Genomic DNA, 21708 nt, shown 5'->3' on the forward strand with positions numbered 1-21708 from the left:
AATAATAATAATAATATTATTATTATTTTTTTTTTTTTTTATGGAATTTTACGGGCATCGACTGCTAAGGTCATTAGCCCTCGTCACAATCTTTAAAAGAAATTACTATCACCATCTGGATCGTCATATGTAAGGGTGTAAAGGGCCCTTACATTTTATTTAAAAGCACAAACTACACAAAACATTTAAGACATAAAAGACAAGGACAATCACAAACACTTACGGGGTGTAAAGGCCCCGATATTAAAATTTGAGATACATAATGTATAATGCATTAGTTGTTCAGTTTCCATGAACAATTAATCCCTTCTGTAGTAAGGCTAGCTGCCGGGGTACACCGCCACTCCAGGGCTACCAACCCTGGAGATCCGTTCCAGTACTCCGGTGGAACCGGCATATGACCTGGTAGAGAGCGGATGCGCAGTTTCTGCACTGACTCCAGGCCCCTACACACCGAAGCTTTCAGGGCTCCCATGCTCCGAACATGGGCACCTTAACTACATGCTTGCCATCGCGGGGGGCATGTGGACGACGAAAGGTCTCCGTTACACCTGCAAATAACTTTGACCGTGGCCGCTACATCGCCAGCTCTAAAGGCGGTATTAATCCATTTCCATAATCGTTAAGAATTTCGTATCTGCAGGTGGCCGCAAAGTCCAGTCCTGTAATTCGGCCTATAGATGAAAATCGGCCGAAAAAAGCATATCCGAGAAACAACACTCGGAACCCCGTTAGCCAGCTATATGTAATGTACTTGAGTACAGCTGTTGCCGCCCTGGACATGGAACGTAGATGTTGTGTTCCGGACGTGGGGAATATCTACCTCAGGGCATTATTTTTTATTTTTTTTTTTTTATGGAATTTTACGGGCATCGACTGCTAAGGTCATTAGCCCTCGTCACAATCTTTAAAAGAAATTACTATCACCATCTGGATCGTCATATGTAAGGGTGTAAAGGGCCCTTACATTTTATTTAAAAGCACAAACTACACAAAACATTTAAGACATAAAAGACAAGGACAATCACAAACACTTACGGGGTGTAAAGGGCCCCGATATTAAAATTTGAGATAAGGTTCTCAAAAGACCATAAAATTAAAATTAAAATTAAACTTATCAATACCATTTCTTTCTTTCTTTATATATATATATATATATATATATATATATATATATAAACTACCGCTTAGAGTATCTTTTACCACAGCTTTAAACTTTCATTTTATAGTATTTTAAGAAGTCCCCTGGCGTATAGAAATGAAACTATATTTTCTTCATTTCCATTATCCAGATCAGCACTAATATTATTTGTAAATCGGAACCTCTTTCTGAGGTCCTCATATATGGTAAACTCTTCTATTAGATGCTTGATTGTCAGTGTTTTATTACAAACACCGCACATTGGTCTCACTTCGCCGGTTAACAAATATAAATTTGTTAATCGCGTGTGACCGATTCTAAGTCTGGTCACCGCTACTTGCTCACGGCGAGTCAACTTAAAGTCGCTTTTCCATTTATAAGGAGAAGTTTTTACTGAGTTTAATTTTGTATTTAAACTCCTCCATTCAGCGTTCCACTTGTTTCTTACTATGTTTGTTAGACGGTTTTTAACATCTGCCACTGTTACAGGAAATGCATCCAAATCATCGCAGACTGTTGCTTTTCTGGCAGCTTCGTCTGCGATTTCATTACCTGTAATACCAGCATGCCCCGGAGTCCATACAAATACGCATCGCTGTTCTCGTTGTTTTAGTACGTATAAAATGGACAAGATGTTTGCAATTAGGACATCCTTAATGTTCTTGTTCCGAATTGCGGCAAGTGCAGTTAATGAATCGGAACATATTAGCACTCTCTCTTCGCAATAGTGTTCAGTGTAGCGAAGAGCCTGCTGAATTGCAGTGAGTTCTGCCGTGTAGACACTGGCCACATCTGGCAGTTTCAAAAAGTGGGCTTCTTCACTTACATATATTGAGCATCCAACACCATGTTCGGTTTTAGAACCGTCAGTATAAATTCTAATATGTTCTTCGTAGCTACTGACGATTGCCAAAAATTCCTGCTGGATGATCACTGCTGGTTTCTTTTTTATTTCTCCTTGAGAGAGATCCAAGCTTGTATTTACCGCTGGCAAGAGCCATGGCGGTATTTCTCTAGTAGAAATACCGCCAGAGCATTATTATTATTATTATTATTATTATTGAGAATCACGTGTTTTGCAATTGCGTTTATTAAAGACCGAGTTTTCTTCATACTGGTGACTTTTTTTGTAGGATTTTTCAAACTTAGATGAAATTAAAACCTATCATGTCAAACAAACCCATTCTTTCATAATACTTTACCTTAAATAGATAATAAACTTTAATGTCAAACCTTTAAATCATATCTTTTTGTTTTTTTTTTTTTTAATAAACTGCCAAAAACTGAAGTAAATGGTAATAAAGTTTGAAAATTCTCGGATGGTTCAAAGTAAGTTTAACGTTACTGTTTTCTATGGATTATTATTAGCGACAAAACTTATTGCACCTTTCAGTTTTGATTAACACCTTACAAGAAACGTGTAAAAAAATGTTTTTCAATGTAATAGGACATCTACAGATTTTTTAAAATAAATTAGGTATTACGTAAATTTAAAATTTAATCATTTAGTTTGCCGGATCAATTAATTAGTCTTCAAGATTGCCTGATTTAAAGTCACCGGAGTAAACCTGTGGATCATATTAAAATTTTAGTATATGACATTAATAAAGAAGAGTCATTGATGAAAATTTATAACGCCGCTGAAGTTATATGAACAATCTTATATAGCACAAAGAGCCAACTGAAGATCGAACAGAGCGTTGTGTCAAAAGTGACAAAAGACATTTTGTAATAATTTGACGGAAGATTATGTATTTAATGTTATTTATTTTAATCTGTTCTATTTTAAATAAAAGTTGAATTTTTAAATCTTAATTTATTTTCAGTTCTTAATTAATTTAATTCTTAAATATTTTTATATTAGTTTATCAAATTTACGTCAAACCTACAAGTGTATTTTATAAATTCCAATTCTTTAGGCTTTATAACAATTTTCTCAAAAGCAATTAAAGATACAGTTTGGGTTCCACTTTTTTTAGGATCAAAAAATATATAAAAATTTATCCCACCATTTGTATCCTAAAGAATTTTAATACAGTCTCATTTTGCCGTTACAGCAAAGAAATCAAATGTGTGCAAATTTTTTGCATAATTAAAAAACAAAGAGTTTCTGTATTTACATTTATATAAAATTGAATCTTTATTTTCATCAGTATAATACAGTACATTCAGGATCCTACTCTGAAATTATTTTCATTTCTTTGTCATTCTATATAAAACATTAATTCTTAACATATATAAATTAACATTTATTTACTTAACATATATAAATGTTAAGTAAATAAATTAGTTTTATGGTGGGACCTTAACTGAGCGGGACTAATACAGCGTCTTATTCAGATAATTTCAAAAATATTCGATAATTTACAGTTTTGAATTTCCGAAAAATATTGAATAAATGAATTTTTTAGATCCTTACCATCAGGCATTGACAGGATAAATATATAGCAGTTTCATTGTAAATGAAATACTCAGATCGGGTAACAATTTCAACTAGTTTTCATTACCTTAAATTTATCTCAAGACAAAAAAAACACAAAAAACTCTCTCTCTCTCTCTCTCTCTCTCTCTCTCTCTCTCTCTCTCTCTCTCTCTCTCTCTCTCTCTCTCTCTCTCTCTCTCTCTCTCTCTCTCTCTGTATATATATATATATGTTTGTGTGTGTGTGTGTGTGTGTGTGTGTGTGTGTGTGTGTGTGTGTGTGTGTGTGTGTGTGTGTGTGTGTGTGTGTGTGTGTGTGTGTGTGTGATAACCAAGATGATTGCAAACTTGTTTGTTCGTATTTGGCATTAAATTTAGTGACCATAAATGAGGGGTTCAGTTTATCATAAGCCGGGCTCAGACATCAATTTCCATGACCGTGATCTTTGCCTAATTATTCTTACTATTAATATTTTACTGATTACAGTAATCTACATTTCAAAATGAGTCCAAAACCTGTTTGACTGACCCTGAAAAATTATAGACGTTTAGAGATCATAGTAGTTAATTTGTACAAACATGTTTGCACTCTATTTTTTTATAATCTTTTATTCTTTTCAATGAACAGATTCAGTTTTATTTTTTAAATAGCTAAAGTACACATCAGAATGACATTAGAGATAACTGTATCGACAGTAATTAAAATTATATTCATATAAAGAAAAAACATTCAAAAAACAAGATAACGATAAAAGTTAAAAGGTGGATATTCTTTAATTTTTTAAATTATTTAACCGTTTTTTATTTTTATTAGGCAAATAAAATAAATTACGAGTTAAAGAAGAGCGACACTATATCTGGTTTTAATCTATTTAAAAAGTTATTGTCTGCTTGGTCACATTTACTATAAAATAAATTCTGAAAATAAATCATTTTCATCCCAATATTTTATTCTCAACTATTTTTCAATGTAATGTATTGGAAATCTTGTTATTAATCTACTTATTGCAGTAAGTTTTGTTGTAAAACGACTAAAAACTAAATTAAATATCACAAAATGTAACCATTCTAAACTCAGGATAGGAAATTAAAAAGAAACTGAGAAAAACAATTATTTGCGATAGAAATATAAAAAACAGACATAATTATGAAATCTTCCGCAAAACCTAAAACACATTTACTCACACGGTTTTTGCGAATATTTTCATTCAGATGATCTGAATTATATTATTTTAAATATAAATTATTTCTGTAATTTTACCTTAAATTTCTCTTATACTTAATATTTCACCTTTTTTTTTTTTTTAAGATTGGATGGTACATCTTCGCGTCTCATAGCTTATATTAACAGGAATAATTTATTTGTTGCTGTCCCGCAGAGAATTCATTCCTATGCTCATAAATGAAAGAAATCAAATGGTGGAAAAAACGGGATTTAATTAATGTAAAATAGTACATTATGCAAATAGCTTATATGATAGTCATTAATGCATGAACGCACAACACGAACCTTGGCGAGTAAAGAGAGTTTTATACCGTATTTTCTCTACGGCTGAGAAAATATTGGGATTATTGATTTAAATCAATGATAGAATGCATTGTTTACGGAATATTTTTTTTTTTTTTAATTTTTTGAACTACACATAAACAATACAGTTCTGTGGCGATAGGTTATTAATCATAATTTCTGCCTTTTCTTTAATATCGATCGGTGTTAAAAGACATTCCTGCTCAGAATCGGTTATAATTAAGAATGTAACCTAGAAACTTAGTTGGTGTACTTTCAAATCAATCCCTCTTTACTAACAACTAAATCGGATTAAAATCAAAGTAAAAAAACAGCTGATACATTAATCAATACCTGCGTTTGATTGATCGGTGAAAATAACAGGCTTTTAATTGGTTGAACACCTGTATCATAATGAAAATTTGTTTCATAATGACCATCATTACGATACAGATTCCATTCGCGTAATTCAAAAGTTATAAAACAGCCGTAGAAAAATATTATAACAAAACATAACATCTATAATTTAAAATATCACACCTGAATTACGGCGACTTCTTTTATAAAATAACAACAAAATGTTTTAGCATCGTCGAAAAAAAAATATTTTTAATTTTTCCAAACTTTTAAGCGGAAATAGTGTAGTAGTGTAAAATAATTAGAAAAATAATTATTGCATACTACAGAAATTAATAGAAGATTATATTCAAAGTTCATTATTAGACTTCATTATTTTATATCACGAAAAATATCAATTTGTGAAAAAGTGGTCTCTAACAAAAGCAGTCTCAGGAATGGTCAACCTGAGACTGTACAGGACTCACCTCATTTACATTCATACATATCATGCTCATTCATCCTCTGAAGCACGGTGTTCCAGAGGCTAAATAGAAAAAAAATAAAAGAAGGAAAGATCAATAATCAGCTGATTTCCAAGTCGGGAGTTCTAAGGTTCAAATCCTAGTAAAGGCAGTTACTTTTACACAGATTTGAATACTAAATCGTGGATCGCGCCAGCCTCCGTGGCACGAGTAGTAGCGTCTCCACCTTTCATCCGGAAGGGCTGGGTTCGAATCCCGGTCAGGCATGGCATTTTCACTCAGGCTACAAATCATTCATCTCTTCCTCTGAAGCAATACCTAACGGTGGTCCCGGAGTTTAAACAAAAAAAAAAGATCGTGGATACCGGTTTTCTTTGGAGGTTGGGTTTCAATTAACCACAAATCTCAGGAACGGTTGACATGAAACTGTTCAAGATTACACTACATTTGCACTCATACATATCATCCTCATTCATCCTCTGAAGTAATACCTTACGATGGTTCCGGAATTTAAACAGAAAAAGATAGAGAGAGGTTACACCTAAACAATTTTCATAAAAATTACCGAAGCAGGAATTTAAATATAGCATTTCAAAAAATGATCTTCAGAAGCAAAAGAAACACAACTTTAAAGAGGAAGGGTTTTGTAATCAATTCGCATACCATATCTATTTTTATTCTTTTATGTGATGAAAAAAGGTTTAATTTGTGTTTAACCCATCATTTCTTGTAAACACAAGAAAGGATTTCAATGAAAAATCCTTCAGCCATAATGATCTCGAGATCATTTTCTAACACAGGAAATAATTCATAAATTTCAGATTTTTATAAAATCGCACTTAAAAATTTAAATTTTTCTCTCATTTTCCGTTTATAATGTTTAATCTTAAAGTACAACAACAACTTTAATAATTATTTAAGAGAATTTAAAAAAATGATTTATATGTAAACTTAATATTTTGTGAAATGCCAAGGTTATAATTACGGAAAAAACTCACTTTTTCGGATAAAAATAGAAGAATAAAAAACATTTCCTAAGTGTATTTTTTAAACAGATTGCATTTATCATATATATTTGGACTAAAAGGTGAATTCTCACAACACCAAATTCTTTATAACCAGAATACTTAAGAAGTTCTACCAGAATACTTAAGAATTTAAAAATCAGGTAGTTTGAACGACAAAACAAAATTCTAAAGAATCCAACCATTTTTATCCTGTTCACCAACACTGGTTTAGTCCAAGCTCTGAGTTGTTGAAACGAATGTAAAGTTATTACTTTATCGCCAGAGAGCGTATCGATAATGTTTCGGCAGAAGTCTTTAGATGGTAACTACTGCCATCTAGATTAAAAACAATATTTGCAAATGTCATTGGCAAATTTATGTAATAACATTACAAAACTTTTATGTACCGCACGTAAATGCCGCCTCGCGCTTCACGTTTTTCCTTTGATACCGTAACTAAAAAAATCAGATTTAAGTAGTAGCATGCCTCCTCATACTTATATGTATGCTTAAGTGTACATCTCTCGCAATCTTTATCCGAATGAAGTTTTATATTCAAACAATGTTAATTTAAACAAAATTAATTCTTTATTATAAAAATAATGTCACAATTTAGATAATAAACCGGTTTAAAAATATGTTTGATTGTATTTGATGGTTATTGTAAGTCAGTCACATCTAACGTAATCTATTTCAGGAGTAATGATAAATAGAAATTATTTACGTTCCAGAACTTTCACTTGAGAGTTTAGTGAAATGCAAGAATTTTATAAAATACTTAATTTTAACCAAAAAATATAAACATACATTTTTTAATTTCTTGTTTTTCAAGTTATCTAAAACATTACACAGTAAATATTATTTGTGAGTTTACGTTTCAAACTCACCATAAAAATGTTACTTGTCACTTACACATAACTACAACGAATTTGAATTTCTATTTTCCCTTCCATAACTCTATAGCTGCTGCAACAGCATACATACAAAAAGAAAGTAAGCGTTCACCGTTGTTTGTTGGAGATTCTGGAAATGTAGTCGTTTCAAGACCCTCTTAGTCCAAGAAAACACAAAAATGTTGTAGAAATTTCCAGCAGATGCATTTATGTACGTACATGATTGTGTTAGTCGGTATTTTATCAATATCTCCAAATTAGCTCGCAATAAAGTCTTCGAAATGGCTCAAATGATTTCTGCATATGGGGTATTTATGGCATTAAATTTTGAACAAAATGTAAAAAGGGGATAGACTAGTTTTCTCCATTTTGAATTGTTTACTTTTTGAGTGTGGCCGTAGAAAATTAAAATTAAATTAAGTACGATGTTAGTACATAAAGTTTTAAGCCAATCGGATTAAGGGTGACGTTATTAAACATTATTTCTAAACACCTTTTGCCTTAATCCTGTTGCCGAATCCTGTTGACCAAAAAAGTTGAAATATATATATATATCCAACGTTTATTTTAGCCTTGTTGAATAACATTAAACTAAACTGGGCCAAATTATTTAAATAAATAGTTACTATAATAAATAAACTTTTAACACAAAAAAAAGGTTAATGAGACCCATACTTAAAATTTAGATTTTTTTTAAAGTTTAATTTTCATTATTGAAGATTTAACTGTATCAAATCAAGTATTAATATAAAAAACATGGGAACTTTAAAAAAAAAATGTACGGAGCCCGAATTAAGAATTAACATTTTTTTAATAATTTTTGGTACTTTATCTGTTTTTCAAGTTGCTCTTCTTTAAAATGTTACATGAGGTAGCTGTATACCAAGGGGGTCAAATGGGTTCCGAAATATTTTAAAAGAATTTATTTTATTTTTCAGTTATACTTTTAGTATTGTATATAGTGCAATTTTAAAAGATAAAAATATAATTTGTTCAAGAGGTGTCAAAAGGATCCAAATTTTTTTACTTAAAATTTTGTTTTTTTCGCAATTGTGCTCTAAATATTGCTAATTAAGTCTAGTTTTTAAAAATCCTACAGCATAATTGAAATAAAAATGTATAAAGGATAAGTTATTCAACTTTTACCGCCTTTTTTTTTAATATCGCATTTATATTTTTCTTCACGTTTTGCAAAACTACTTTTATGTTAAGAAAGTATTTGAAAAAAGGATTACTGAAATATGCATTATTACATTAGACTGATTAAATTAATTTTTTATATAGAATATGAAAAAGGTAGACAGTTAAGAATAGATGTTTGTTGTTAAAAGTAAGGTAGATTTTACATACTTACTGCATTTTTGTTTAGCATACTAAGGCTTTTATTTAATTCTACATAATTTTTTATTTTCGGTGAGTTTTTCACAATGTTATAAAAAAAAATCTGATGTATTTTTCACATGACTTTATTGTACGCCTATTAAATTACACATACTTTTTATATCTTTATATTTTTTATTACTTTTTTCATATCTTTTTTGTAAAAAATTAATTATTGTAAAATATAAAATAAATTATTTAATTTATTGTAAAAGTTCTTTTTTACAATCGGAGGTTAATTATTAATAAATCAATATATTTAAATTAAAAAAAAAGTTAAAAAAATATATGCCTATGAAATCGGATTCAAACCGATGTTGCCTTCCCCTTGTAAGAACCAAATATTTCATTAATTAAATTTTATTGGGCTATAACTCTGGAACCAATGGAAATAATTACTACTTATGATATATTGTTGAAAATCTCACAACGAGCGCTTATTACTACAGTTAAGTAAAAGTCCAAAATCCAAATTTTTGGGATTTTAGGCTTTTTGGACACTTTTGGTGCAATCGATTGCAATCAAAAGGGGAGGTGCACAACTAGATGTTACAGCAATCTAAATTCAAAATTTCAACATTCTAAGGCTAATCGTTTTTGAGTTATGCGAGTACATACGAACGTACGTACTGACCTCACGCCCAAACTACTCAAAATAGATTCAGGGATGGTCAAAATGGATATTTCCGTTGAAATCTGAAAACCGAAATTTTTCGCGATTACAATACTTCCTTATACTTCTACAAGGAATTAACAAAATATAATGTAAATAAAATTGAAATGAGCGGCAAACAAACTCTGTTCATCCCGCTTTTAATTTTTGTGGAATTTTGTATATTTGTACATCATTGTACTATAGAAATTTTATAAAGTCTATCTCTTCGTGGTCTGTTCTGTCCGAATCTGTTTTAATATCTATTGTTTCCTCAAATTTGTTTGAATTACACCGAAAAAGAAAACAGTCCCTTTGTCTTTCTATCCGGTTTTTCCACATTTTTAAAAACGTTATTTTATTTAATAATTTGTCCTTTCATGTACGATTGGCTTCGTTTTCCGTTACATGAAGCAATTTTTTTGCATATTTTCTTTTTTTTCGGGTTTGCCAACACTGGCCTTGAAAGTAGTCCTAAACTAATCGTTAATTTTGTATAGCAGGCTTCTAAGTCGTTATAATTGGTATGGAATTACAAGGGTTCAATTAAACGATATAAAATTATTTTTTGAGTTTAGTGCCAAGATTCTTAAGCTGTAAATTGATTTGATTTTGTGTTAATCGATTTTTTCCCTGCCTCCCAGGGCCGGACCCGCATTTACGCATAAACACAGTCCTGAGAGGTTCTATCGCCTCTAACTACTGGGAAGGAGCAGCGCCAGGCCCGGCTATGCCGTTCCCAGACGCTCCAACCCAGTAGCCGGGACCCGGTCCTTTGATGCCTGGCCTCTAACGGGGGCACCCCCACCCGGGACTCGATCTTTTCAGCTTGGGGGGGGGGGGGTCAGGAATCCCCTCAAGCTGACTCGTCGATGACATGTCAGTCGATTATGCAGCATTTATATTAACGTTTTTTCTTGGCAAATAACTTCAGTTACTCTTATTTTTTCTATTTTTATGAATCCCTCTTAAATGTAAATTTACCAGTTGAATTAAAAAACAGATAAAAATTTCATCTAAATCTTTGCAACGCTTTTAATTAGTCCTGTTCATTTTTTTAGATGAGATCTTTATTTTACACATTTGGCTGATTAAAAATCTTTACTTCCATGTTTTCATACAACTTCAATGTTAGAAAGACTGGACCAATTTATACGCTAAGTTCACTTTTCCCCAAAATATTTTCTTCAGGGCCTGGTTCTTACTAAAAATGTTTAAAGTTTTTATTTCATTATTCAGACTTCCATATTGAGAAATTTTTTACCCGATACAGTAACGCAATACATAAAAACAGAGCATATAGTGGTTTTATCACCACTCCGTTTCATACAAGGCTACCGTATTTGCTATTGATTAACATAGTACAAAGTTATTTTATTTATTATCACATTGCAGTAAAATAAACAAAAAATGCTTGATAAGATCAGCTGCGCCTGAAGAATCTAATTCAGTCTTTATTAAAACCCACATTTTTTCTCATTTACAGCTAAATTTGAAAAAAAATGAATATAAACAAAACACAATTTTTTCTAGTTTCTGGGAATACCTTCCCAGTTCAATTATCCTACTAAGAGAGGTGCGAGTAGAAAAAATTCCCGAATGGCTTACGATATTATTTTGAAGCATTTTTTATTAGATAAAAGTTAAAGTACCGGAAGTTAAACCGAATTTATCGCCTGATTTTTGTTTTCAATATGAATTTAAATCGGTTTGAATGAAGAATATCCTTTAAACAGATAATATTTTTTAAACTATGTGCTATTTTGAGAAATTACAGTGCTTTCCTAGTTTTATTCAGATTCAAATCTGAGTTGTAGATGATACATTAATTGATCGGTTAAAATAAAAATAATAAAACTACAAACATGTCTTAAATATTTTTATAAAATGCGTTTGTCTTCGTAATAATCATTAAATTCGGTTGAAAGCAAGGTAAATGGGTTACAAACAGATAAGACTGGTAAAGTCAAAGCGTATTATTTCGTATTCATAAATTAATTACTAATTGTTTAATTAATTGTTAGACAAAAAATAAAAAGTGGGTCACTTTTGATTAATAAATATTTTGTGCACAATTATATAAAAAATATTAGAAAATCTATTTTTAAAACTCTAATGTTAACCATCGACGTGCGAATGGAATAATCCTAGCAACTCCGGATGCACGTTAGTTACAGATATATTGCGATGAGCCTTTTAGCCTTTTAAGATCTCAGATTTTCATGGTTTGATTTTATTAATTAAAATATTAAATATAAAAATAAAAGACTGATGATAGTTGTAATTGTAAAAACATTTAAAGTTATTTTAACATACTTCACACTTTTTAACCGTCTATAAGAAAAGGAATTGATTCTCAGTGACCCGATTTTTTTTTCTTTCTTTTGTTCAAGCTTATTTACAACAAAATGGACTGATTTTGATGATTCGTTTTTCTACTGCATTTCTAGTCAAATAAGTTTTCCAGATAACTTAAGAGATTTTTTTTTTTAATTTGCATCGTCTATATGAAATATTTGAAAACAGTTTTTTTTAATCGTTGTTTAGTACTGGACTGTAGTAGTGTAATGATACGCAGCCTGATGTCATTCTGATAATCCAAGTTCTTACGTTAAAAAGAAATAATAGTAATTAATAGATTGAGGGTAAAATATACACATTACAGCAAAAGGATATACATTTCTGGGTAGTCGACATAGTCCAGCAATTCGAAAACCCCGTAGCCGAATAGTTAGCAGCAATCTGCTTATTGTTTCACTAAGCTCTTTTATTATTTTTCATCGAGATTCCAATCACTCTCTTTTTCATTCTTTGCTAAAGAAATTTTTATACGGATAGCGTTTTCTAGAAGTGACGTTATCCACATTTTAAACGTAAATAAAAAATTAAAATAAAATGAAATTTCATTTTTAAAAAAAAAGCCCTTAAAGTAAAAAGTTATTTTTTCGCAAAATTTATTTTTTTAACGCCGCACTAAATTTAGTGTTAGGATTTTTGTAGATATTTTTAACTTGAACCCAATTTTAAATATCAAAGTTTAAAGAAAAATTTTAAAAACCCGTTTTTAAGGTTTCCAAAATTACGGAAGTAATTCAGACAATATTTTCAATAATAAATTTTAATTTATTATAAAATCATCCTGGAATCGGTTATTCCTTTACATTAGTATAACAAGAGATAGCTTCTATGTTTTCCACGCTTAAAGAAATGAATATCTCATTCAGATCGTTGCATAATTACACATTAAAGGACAGTCAGGAAAGGTAGGTATGCTGCTCTACGGATTACAAAAGTCAACTGCTCTTCTGAATTTGAGTGGAGGAATTAAGGCGCAATCAGTGCAAGACCACAAAATATAAAATAGTTATAAATAAAAGCGAGAAGTACTTTTAGTCCGTATTAACTCATTAATATAATAACTGTATGATATAATAGCTTTTTTTTATAGTTAGTTACTATTGCTAAATACTTTAATTTCGTTTTAAATAAATTGATCGAATGATTGGGAATATTTTTTGAATTTTATTAGTTTATTAAATACTAATATCAATTTAATTTAGGTAAATATATGATTTACGCGTATTCAAAAAGGCAACGGAACCACAATAAAATCCATTTTCTTAGCACTAACCCTATATCAAATTTTTTTTTGTCTGGTTTGATATAAGTGAAAACTGTCCCTTTTTTTAAGAAAAGAAAAAACCCAATTTCATAAAAGAGAGGTTCTAGATTCTATTCTTATGTAATTTACATATATTTATTTTTCTATATTAAATTTTCCGAACATAACTTTTTATCAAGGGCGCCAATTTTTATGAACTTTTTCTTTAAAAATACAGTACAATACATTAACAATACAGTCCCATTTGAAAGGCGCTTCCAGATCAAATCATGGTGTTCCCTTTCAGACTGCGTTTCTTTTCAAAAATGTACATTTCCAGCACTCCTGCATATTAGGCAGGCTCTCCTCTTGCACGATATCAGCCCCGACTCCAAGTCCAACGCATCTTTTTCGTCAAATCTTTAAGCAATTTTGTTTCAAGAGAACGTTCCTTTTTACGAGTAGTCTCTTCTGTAACCCTGCCCATAGTTCTGCTTCAAAGAAATCACAATGCTAAAAAGAATAAAATAAACAATGTTTGAAAAAAAATTGAACCGACTCCAAAAAGAAAAAGAAATATCGCAAAGAAAAGGAAAAAATAATTTTTCCTGTTCGCCCTAATATAATTTTTAATACTTGTTTTTTTGCGTTTCTTTTTTTTAAATCGGAGTTAAATTTTCAATGAATTACGAGTGCACGAGATACTGATTTCGAAATATATTTTAAATTTGGCACCGATTTCGAAAAATAGGTTTCAAAGATTGTATTGAGAGCTTAGAAGAAAATTATTTATTAATTTTTGATGGTATTTTTTTTCTTTTTGGAGTCTGTTCAATTTTTTTTCAAACATTTTTTATTCGTTTAGTAAAGGTAGCAAAATCGTCAATAATAATGAATAAGAATTTTTCGTCAGTTAAATCAGTTAACATGACTCTCTTATAACTCTCTTTCACGAAGCGCAGTTGTAAAAGTCGCGCTTACTTTTTACCAAAAAAAAATTCTACAAATGTAGATAATTTATTATTTTTGCAAGGAGGATTTTTATAAACACAAATTTCTACCCAGAAAACCATTTCAACGCTTTAAATAATTTCACTATAGCAAATAATACACATCTCATTTTTTTATAATATATAGTTAAGTTCTAATCAATGGTAAGTATAATTATTATAAACTTTTTTTCAGTAATTAATTAATGATAAATAATTATCATTAAAAAAACAAGATTATTTTAAAAAATTATCAATTTAATATAATGTAAAGGTTTAGTAAAGATTATTTTTAAAAGCGGGAACTATGACCTAGCTACTGATATCAAATGAGGGATGATATCAAAATAGTATATAAGGCGAGTGAAGTAACTGAACTGTTGCCTTCAACATGAAGTCCTCATTGGTATTGTTAGTGCTCGTTGGCTTCGCTGCTGCCGCTGTTCAGCCTCACGGACAGAATAAATGGCAATGGTTCACTAGTTTCTACAGTAACCAGAACTCAGATGCTTCAGTAAATCAACAACAACAAAACCAGAACAACAACCTGAATGGACAAAATGTAAATAACAATAACCAATACAACAACCAGTTCCAGAACCAGAACAACAACAACCAGTTCCAGAACAACAACAAAAACAACCAGTTCCAGAATAACAACAACCAGTTCCAGAACAACAACAACCAGTTCCAGAACAACAACAGCAAGAACAATTATAATGGACAAAATGTAAACAATAACAACCAGTTCCAGAACCAGAATAACAACAACAACCAGTTCCAGAACCAGAATAACAACAACAACCAGTTCCAGAACCAGAACAACAACAACCAGTTCCATAACAACAACAACAACCAGTTCCATAACAACAACAACAACCAGTTCCATAACAACAATTACAAAAATAATAATCAGTTCCAGAACCAAAATAACAATCAAAACAACAACCAGTATCAGAACCAAAATAACAATCAAAACAACAACCAGTTCCAGAACCAGAACAGCAATCAGAACAACAATCAGTTTCAGAATAACAACCAGTTCCAGAACCAATATAATAACAACAACAATTATAATGGACAAAATATGAACAACAACAACCAGTTCCAGAATCAAAACAATAACAACCAGCATGGTAATTTTCTCAGCAGCCTGAACCAATACAATTCCAATAGCAATGATAATCAAAACAACAACAGTAATCAGAACCAACAGCAGAATCAGCACAGCAACAGCCAGAACCAGTCCAATAAAGATGTGAATGACAATAATGATGATGTCCAAAACAACCAGAATAATAATGACAACCAGGATCAACAACAGAACCAACAAAACAACAACAATGATAACAATCAAAACAACAGTGATAGCCAAAACAATAACAACAACCAAAACAACAGTGATAACCAAAACAATAATAACAACCAAAACAACAGTGATAACCAAAACAATAATAACAACCAAAACAACAGTGACAACCAAAACGATGATAATAACAATCAAAACAACAATGACAATCAAAACAATGATGATAACCAAAACAATGATGATGACCCAAACAATGATGAAAACCAAAACAATGATGACAATCAAGAAAATGATAACAGCCAAAACAATAATAATGAAATCCAACAAAATCAGCACAAAAACCAGAATGAGAATAACAATAACCAGGACATCCAGAATGAAGATGGTGAGTACAAACATAATATTTCCTCCTATTTCTAACAAAAATCACATATCTATTATGTTACTGCTGAGTATTTATGCTGAATTAACATTTTTCTAGTGATTTTAGTATATTTTATAACTTTAAAGCTATTTGTTTTATAAAAATATCAAAATTTGTTAGTTCTTCACATGTTTTGTTAGTTCTCCACACACACACAAGTAGTACGGTTAATGTATGCGTGTTTTAAAATTTTGAATGAAATGAATTGTTGCACACATAATTTTTGTATTAATGAACTCATCTATTAAAATCTATTTATTTATTATTGCTGAATCAGTAAAAGTTTACAGGTGCATTTTCTACTACACCCTTAAATGAAACTATTACAGTGATTTACAGTAACATTATCATGGTTTACAATAATTCAAAAACTTTTTTTTACTTGATTAATTCTGTACATAAAATCAATGCTTGAGCACGGGAATATGATATGAAATATCTGTAGTGTTGAAAATCCCCTTCATGAACTGGATTCAAACCAAGAATTAGATGGAAAAAAAGACAATGAATATTAAAAAACCCTTTGTTTTTTTCTTTATAAAAATTTGACACGGTTGAATGTATTAAAGAAAAACAATTATAAAAATAATTCACTACTTTTTTATTTAGTCTTCTAAGTTAAAATTTATCACTTGAATATAATTTTGTTTTCCATCAAATTTTCAATTAAAATTGCAAATTTCATTTGACGAAAATCTTCATGTGTAAATCTAATATTTTCAGTATAAAAAATGTTTTAGTTTACTTTAACAGTGTAACATCATATTTGATGGCCCTGAACTAATCAGTTGGTTAGGTAGCTTTGTTTTGTTTTTTTTTATAACAGTATTAATTTTAATCTCTTCCATATATATTGAAATTTGACAATTTTTTTTTTATATAATAAGAATAAAGATGTATAGGTTGATATTCTTTTGAAAAATTATTTATATAAACTTAGTTCATTCATTTGGTTGTTTTATGTATATTAATTATATAGTAAATTCCATAACTGAATGTTCCTATGAAACTATAAGTTGAAGGCTCCCAAAAAACTGGACCGTTTTAACAGTTTTAACTATTAACTTCTAACTTCAATAATAGAAAGAAAAACATAATATTTGCTAAAATAAAAGAAAAATATTCTCTAATCTTTATATCCACACTGGAACTGTAAATATAAATAATTAATACAATAAATATTACTTAGGTGATGATTCTTCTTAAGAGAACATAGTGCTAAAACACTTTACGTTTCATCAGTTTACTTTTTTAAAGCAAAATAATTTATAGTCTTCATTTTTTTAAATTATTATACCTATTCAACTAATTTAACCTGTAAATCATATTGTTCAAGATACTTTCTTTTAGATCAGAATGACTGATATAAAATAATCAACAAATAATATGCCCTTACAGAAATATTCATAATAACTACGATATACAAAATCTTTAAATATTTAAAAAAAATTTAATATATATTTTTAGTAAATTTACGTACAAATATTTAAATATTGTGATAATGTTTAATATATACTTTTAGTAAATCTATTTAAATCTCACTGAAAGATTAAATGCTGAAAGTTTAAATTTTTAAATTAAATTAATATAACACAAGAGCATTTCAATCACCGTAACTTTTAACTATTTTGAAATTAAATTCTTACCGTAATAGAAAATATAAAATGTAGCTCATATTCCACAAGTTCATACTTTAATAGACGATATTTATTTATAGAGGAATGGATAATATTTATTCATCAGATCTCACAGCTATAACCTAAGTCTAATTTGTCTTGTTGCTAAAATAAAAAAAATTAACAACAGTTCTAAAACTTGTTTTGATTAGTAGTATAGAATTCTAATTGATTGTTTATGATGATATTTCTACCTCTGCTTTAATAATTTCATTATTGAAAAGCTCATTTCTTGACTTAACCATTTTCTTAATAGGCATACACAGTGCAAAGCACATATGTGATAGTATTAAAATATTAAAACTTCATTTTTTCAAGATAATCTGTTGACTCATTCTCAACTAAACTAAAATAAACAGAATGCACTTAAGCCTAACTGTTTTCATTAAAACAGCAGTAATGACATGTAATATTGAAATACTGATTCAGAAAAAATGGAATTAGTATTGAAATTTACATTAGTATAGCATTATTACTTATCAGTATTGTAGTTACATTCGCATGTATACTCTTTAATTATCTGTAAATTATAAACAAAAAAGTGCACCAAAAACTATTTTTAAAAAAAAATAATTTAAAACCTAAAACAAGGAGACCGTTTAAACTGTTACATAATCATCATGAGTAATTTTTTTTATAGTTTATTTTACATAAAAATAATTCTTCATAAAATATGAAATGAAAGCTGGTGAGATGTAGATTTAACTTACACACTCCTCAGTAAGGAAAATGTAATAAATGTAATTTATAAACTGAATAGAAGAAGCATGTTTATTATGCACCGTCTCTGGGAAAAGTTACATAAATGTTGACTTACATTATCTGTTCACTTATGGCCTTATAGCTTTTTCATATTTAAGACATTTTTTACACAAGAATCATCAGTAAGAGATGCTTTTCGAAGATTAATGTCTAAAAATAGTAACATTCTCTACACATATAGTCCCTATATTTCCATAGTGAACAGCTACATAGCTTCACTTTTTCAGAGTGATCAAAACAGAAAGAAAGGATCACTTGTGGGCTGAATATCACCTACACTTCTGTAGGCTGGCCTGTTGATTTGAAATAATTTATTAAGACTAGTAAAAACAAAACCAATTTACTCCTCTTTCCCAACTAAACTTGACTCAAGCATTCTTAAAAATTGGTGTACATTTTGGTAACTGACTTGTGACTAATCTCAGATTCCCATTAACAATTTGGTTAAAAAAAATACATAACGGTTAAAGAAAACTTTAATGTACGTATAGTAGGTGTTTTTGGCTTCGAGACCAATTTTGACTCTTGTCATGTCCAATACTTATAATCACAATTATAAAATTTTATTGACATGTTACTCATCTGAAATAGTCATTTATGAGTATTATGGATTAAATTCAAAAGCTTCACATTCTTCCTCAGTTAAATAATTAAAATATCAGAATCAGCATTAATTAGAGATACATTTCAATTAAAATTAAAAAAATATTTTTTAAGATCATGCGTAAAGTTAGTTATAACCAGTACACTCAGGATATCAAGGGGTATGAGATAATGATAAAAATTTGTCTTAATGACAAATTTAATAATCAAGTACCCACAGATAACCATAAATAAATAACACTGGATAGTTTCACTCTTCATGCTGTTGGCATTTATATTTGGCTTATCACCATAGCAGCTGATGCCACTTATAATGTCAGCTGGTCAAAAATAAACAATAAAATTTATTTATTTGTTTATTTATTTTATTCTATAAAACAAACAAACTTATTTTAATAAACATGTAATCATATTTTAAAATAACTCACCGTGTCAAACCTGAATATAAACAATAAAATTAAAACTGCTATTTCTTTCAGGAAATGTTGAAAGCAATCAGAAATCTGTGTTAAACCAAAATATCAACAACCAAAACCAGAACAACAACCAGCAGAATCACAATGTACAGAATGTGAACAAGAATAATCAGAACTGTGACAACCAGTACTACTTCAACAACAATCAAGACTCTAATAGTAATAACCAGAATAATCAATACAATAACAACCAATACAACAATAATAACCAGAATCAGAACCAGTACAATAACAATCAGAATAACAACTGCAATTGCTACAACAATCAAAACCAGTACAACAATCACAACCAGAATTGTAACAATAACAATAACCAATACCAGAATGTAAACAACAACAACCAGAACAACCAGTACTACAATAATAACCAGAATCAAAACAACAACAACAACAACAATCAGAACAACCAATGCTCTAATAATAACAACCAAAACAATAATCAGAATCAGAACAACAACCAGAACCAATACTACAATAACAACAACCAAAACAATCAGAATCAGAACAACAATAACCAGAACAACAATAATCAAAACAATGTAAACAATAATCAGTACTATAACAACAACCAGAACAACAGTAATCAGAATCAGAATAACAACAACCAGAACAATCAGAACCAAAACCAGAATAACAATAATCAGAACAGTGTAAACCAGAACCAATACTACAATAACAACAACCAAAACAGTAATCAGAATAACAACCAAAACAGTAATCAGAATCAGAACAACAACAACCAAAACAATAATCAGAATCAGAACAACAACAACCAAAACAATAATCAGAATCAGAACAACAACAACCAAAACAATAATCAGAATCAGAACAACAATAATCAAAACAATGTAAACAATAATCAGTACTATAACAACCAGAACAATAGTAATCAGAATCAAAACAACAACAACCAGAACAATCAGAACCAAAACCAGAATAACAATAATCAGAACAGTGTAAACCAGAACCAATACTACAATAACAACAACCAAAACAGTAATCAGAATAACAACCAAAACAATAATCAGAATCAGAACAACAACAACCAGAACAATCAGAATCAGAACAACAACCAGAGCAATCAGAATCAGAACAACAATAATCAAAACAATGTAAACAAGAATCAGTACTATAACAACAATCAGAACAATAATAATCAGAATCAGAACAACAACAACCAGAACAATAATCAAAATCAGAACAATCAGAACCAGAACCAGAATAACAATCAGAACAGTGTGAACCAGAACCAATACTACAATAACAACAACCAAAACAGTAATCAGAATAACAACCAAAACAATAATCAGAATCAGAACAACAACAACCAGAACAATCAAAATCAGAACAACAACCACCAGAACAACAGTAATCAGAATCAGAACAACAACCAGAACAATCAGAACCAAAACCAGAATAACAATAATCAGAACAGTGTAAACCAGAACCAATACTACAATAACAATAACAACAACCAAAACAATCAGAATCAGAACAACAACCAGAACCAATACTACAATAACAATCAAAACAATAATCAGAATCAGAACAACAACCACAACAATCAGAATCAGAACAACAACAACCAGAACAACAGCCATCAGAACCAGAATAACAAATATCAGAACAATTTAAACCAAAACCAATACTACAATAACAACAACCAAAACAATCAGAATCAGAACAACAACAACAACAATCAAAACCAGAATCAGAATAACAACCAGAACAATCAGAATCAAAACAACATGAGCCCTAACCAATACAATAATAACAACAACCAAAACAATGGCAATCAACAGAACAACAACCAGAATCAAAATAATAATAATAATCAGAACAAAAACCAAAACACTGCCAGCAGTAGCTGGTTCCAGTCATTGAGATGGGCTCTCTAAACACAATATAAAGGTTTTTATATAAATAATGATGTATCTCAATATTCTAAATGAATAAACTGTTTTATTGAATTTATTTTCTTGAATTTGTTTTTTAAAATTATTTATACATCCACAATTAGTTACATTTACCCCCAATTGTTATATT

General features: G+C 29.8%; 1 protein-coding gene across 3 annotated transcripts; it reads left to right on the forward strand.

Moving 5' to 3' along the window:
- Positions 1 to 14802: 14802 nt before the first annotated feature.
- On the forward strand, positions 14803 to 21636 carry LOC142324203 (uncharacterized). 3 transcript variants are annotated; one of them, XM_075364994.1, is made up of 3 exons: positions 14803 to 15292; positions 15326 to 16106; positions 19666 to 21636. In XM_075364994.1, exons 1-3 carry the CDS (start codon positions 14804 to 14806, stop codon positions 21558 to 21560), a joined length of 3165 nt encoding a protein of 1054 aa, XP_075221109.1. In that variant the 5' UTR covers position 14803; the 3' UTR covers positions 21561 to 21636. The 3 variants fall into 3 exon arrangements, with proteins under 3 accessions (XP_075221109.1, XP_075221118.1, XP_075221099.1); XM_075365003.1 differs by having other exon boundaries at positions 14803 to 15268; XM_075364984.1 differs by having other exon boundaries at positions 14803 to 16106.
- The last annotated feature ends 72 nt before the right edge of the window (positions 21637 to 21708 follow it).

Source organism: Lycorma delicatula, chromosome 1, assembly GCF_047948215.1.
Source record: "Lycorma delicatula isolate Av1 chromosome 1, ASM4794821v1, whole genome shotgun sequence".
Classification (NCBI taxonomy): Eukaryota; Metazoa; Arthropoda; class Insecta; order Hemiptera; family Fulgoridae; genus Lycorma; species Lycorma delicatula.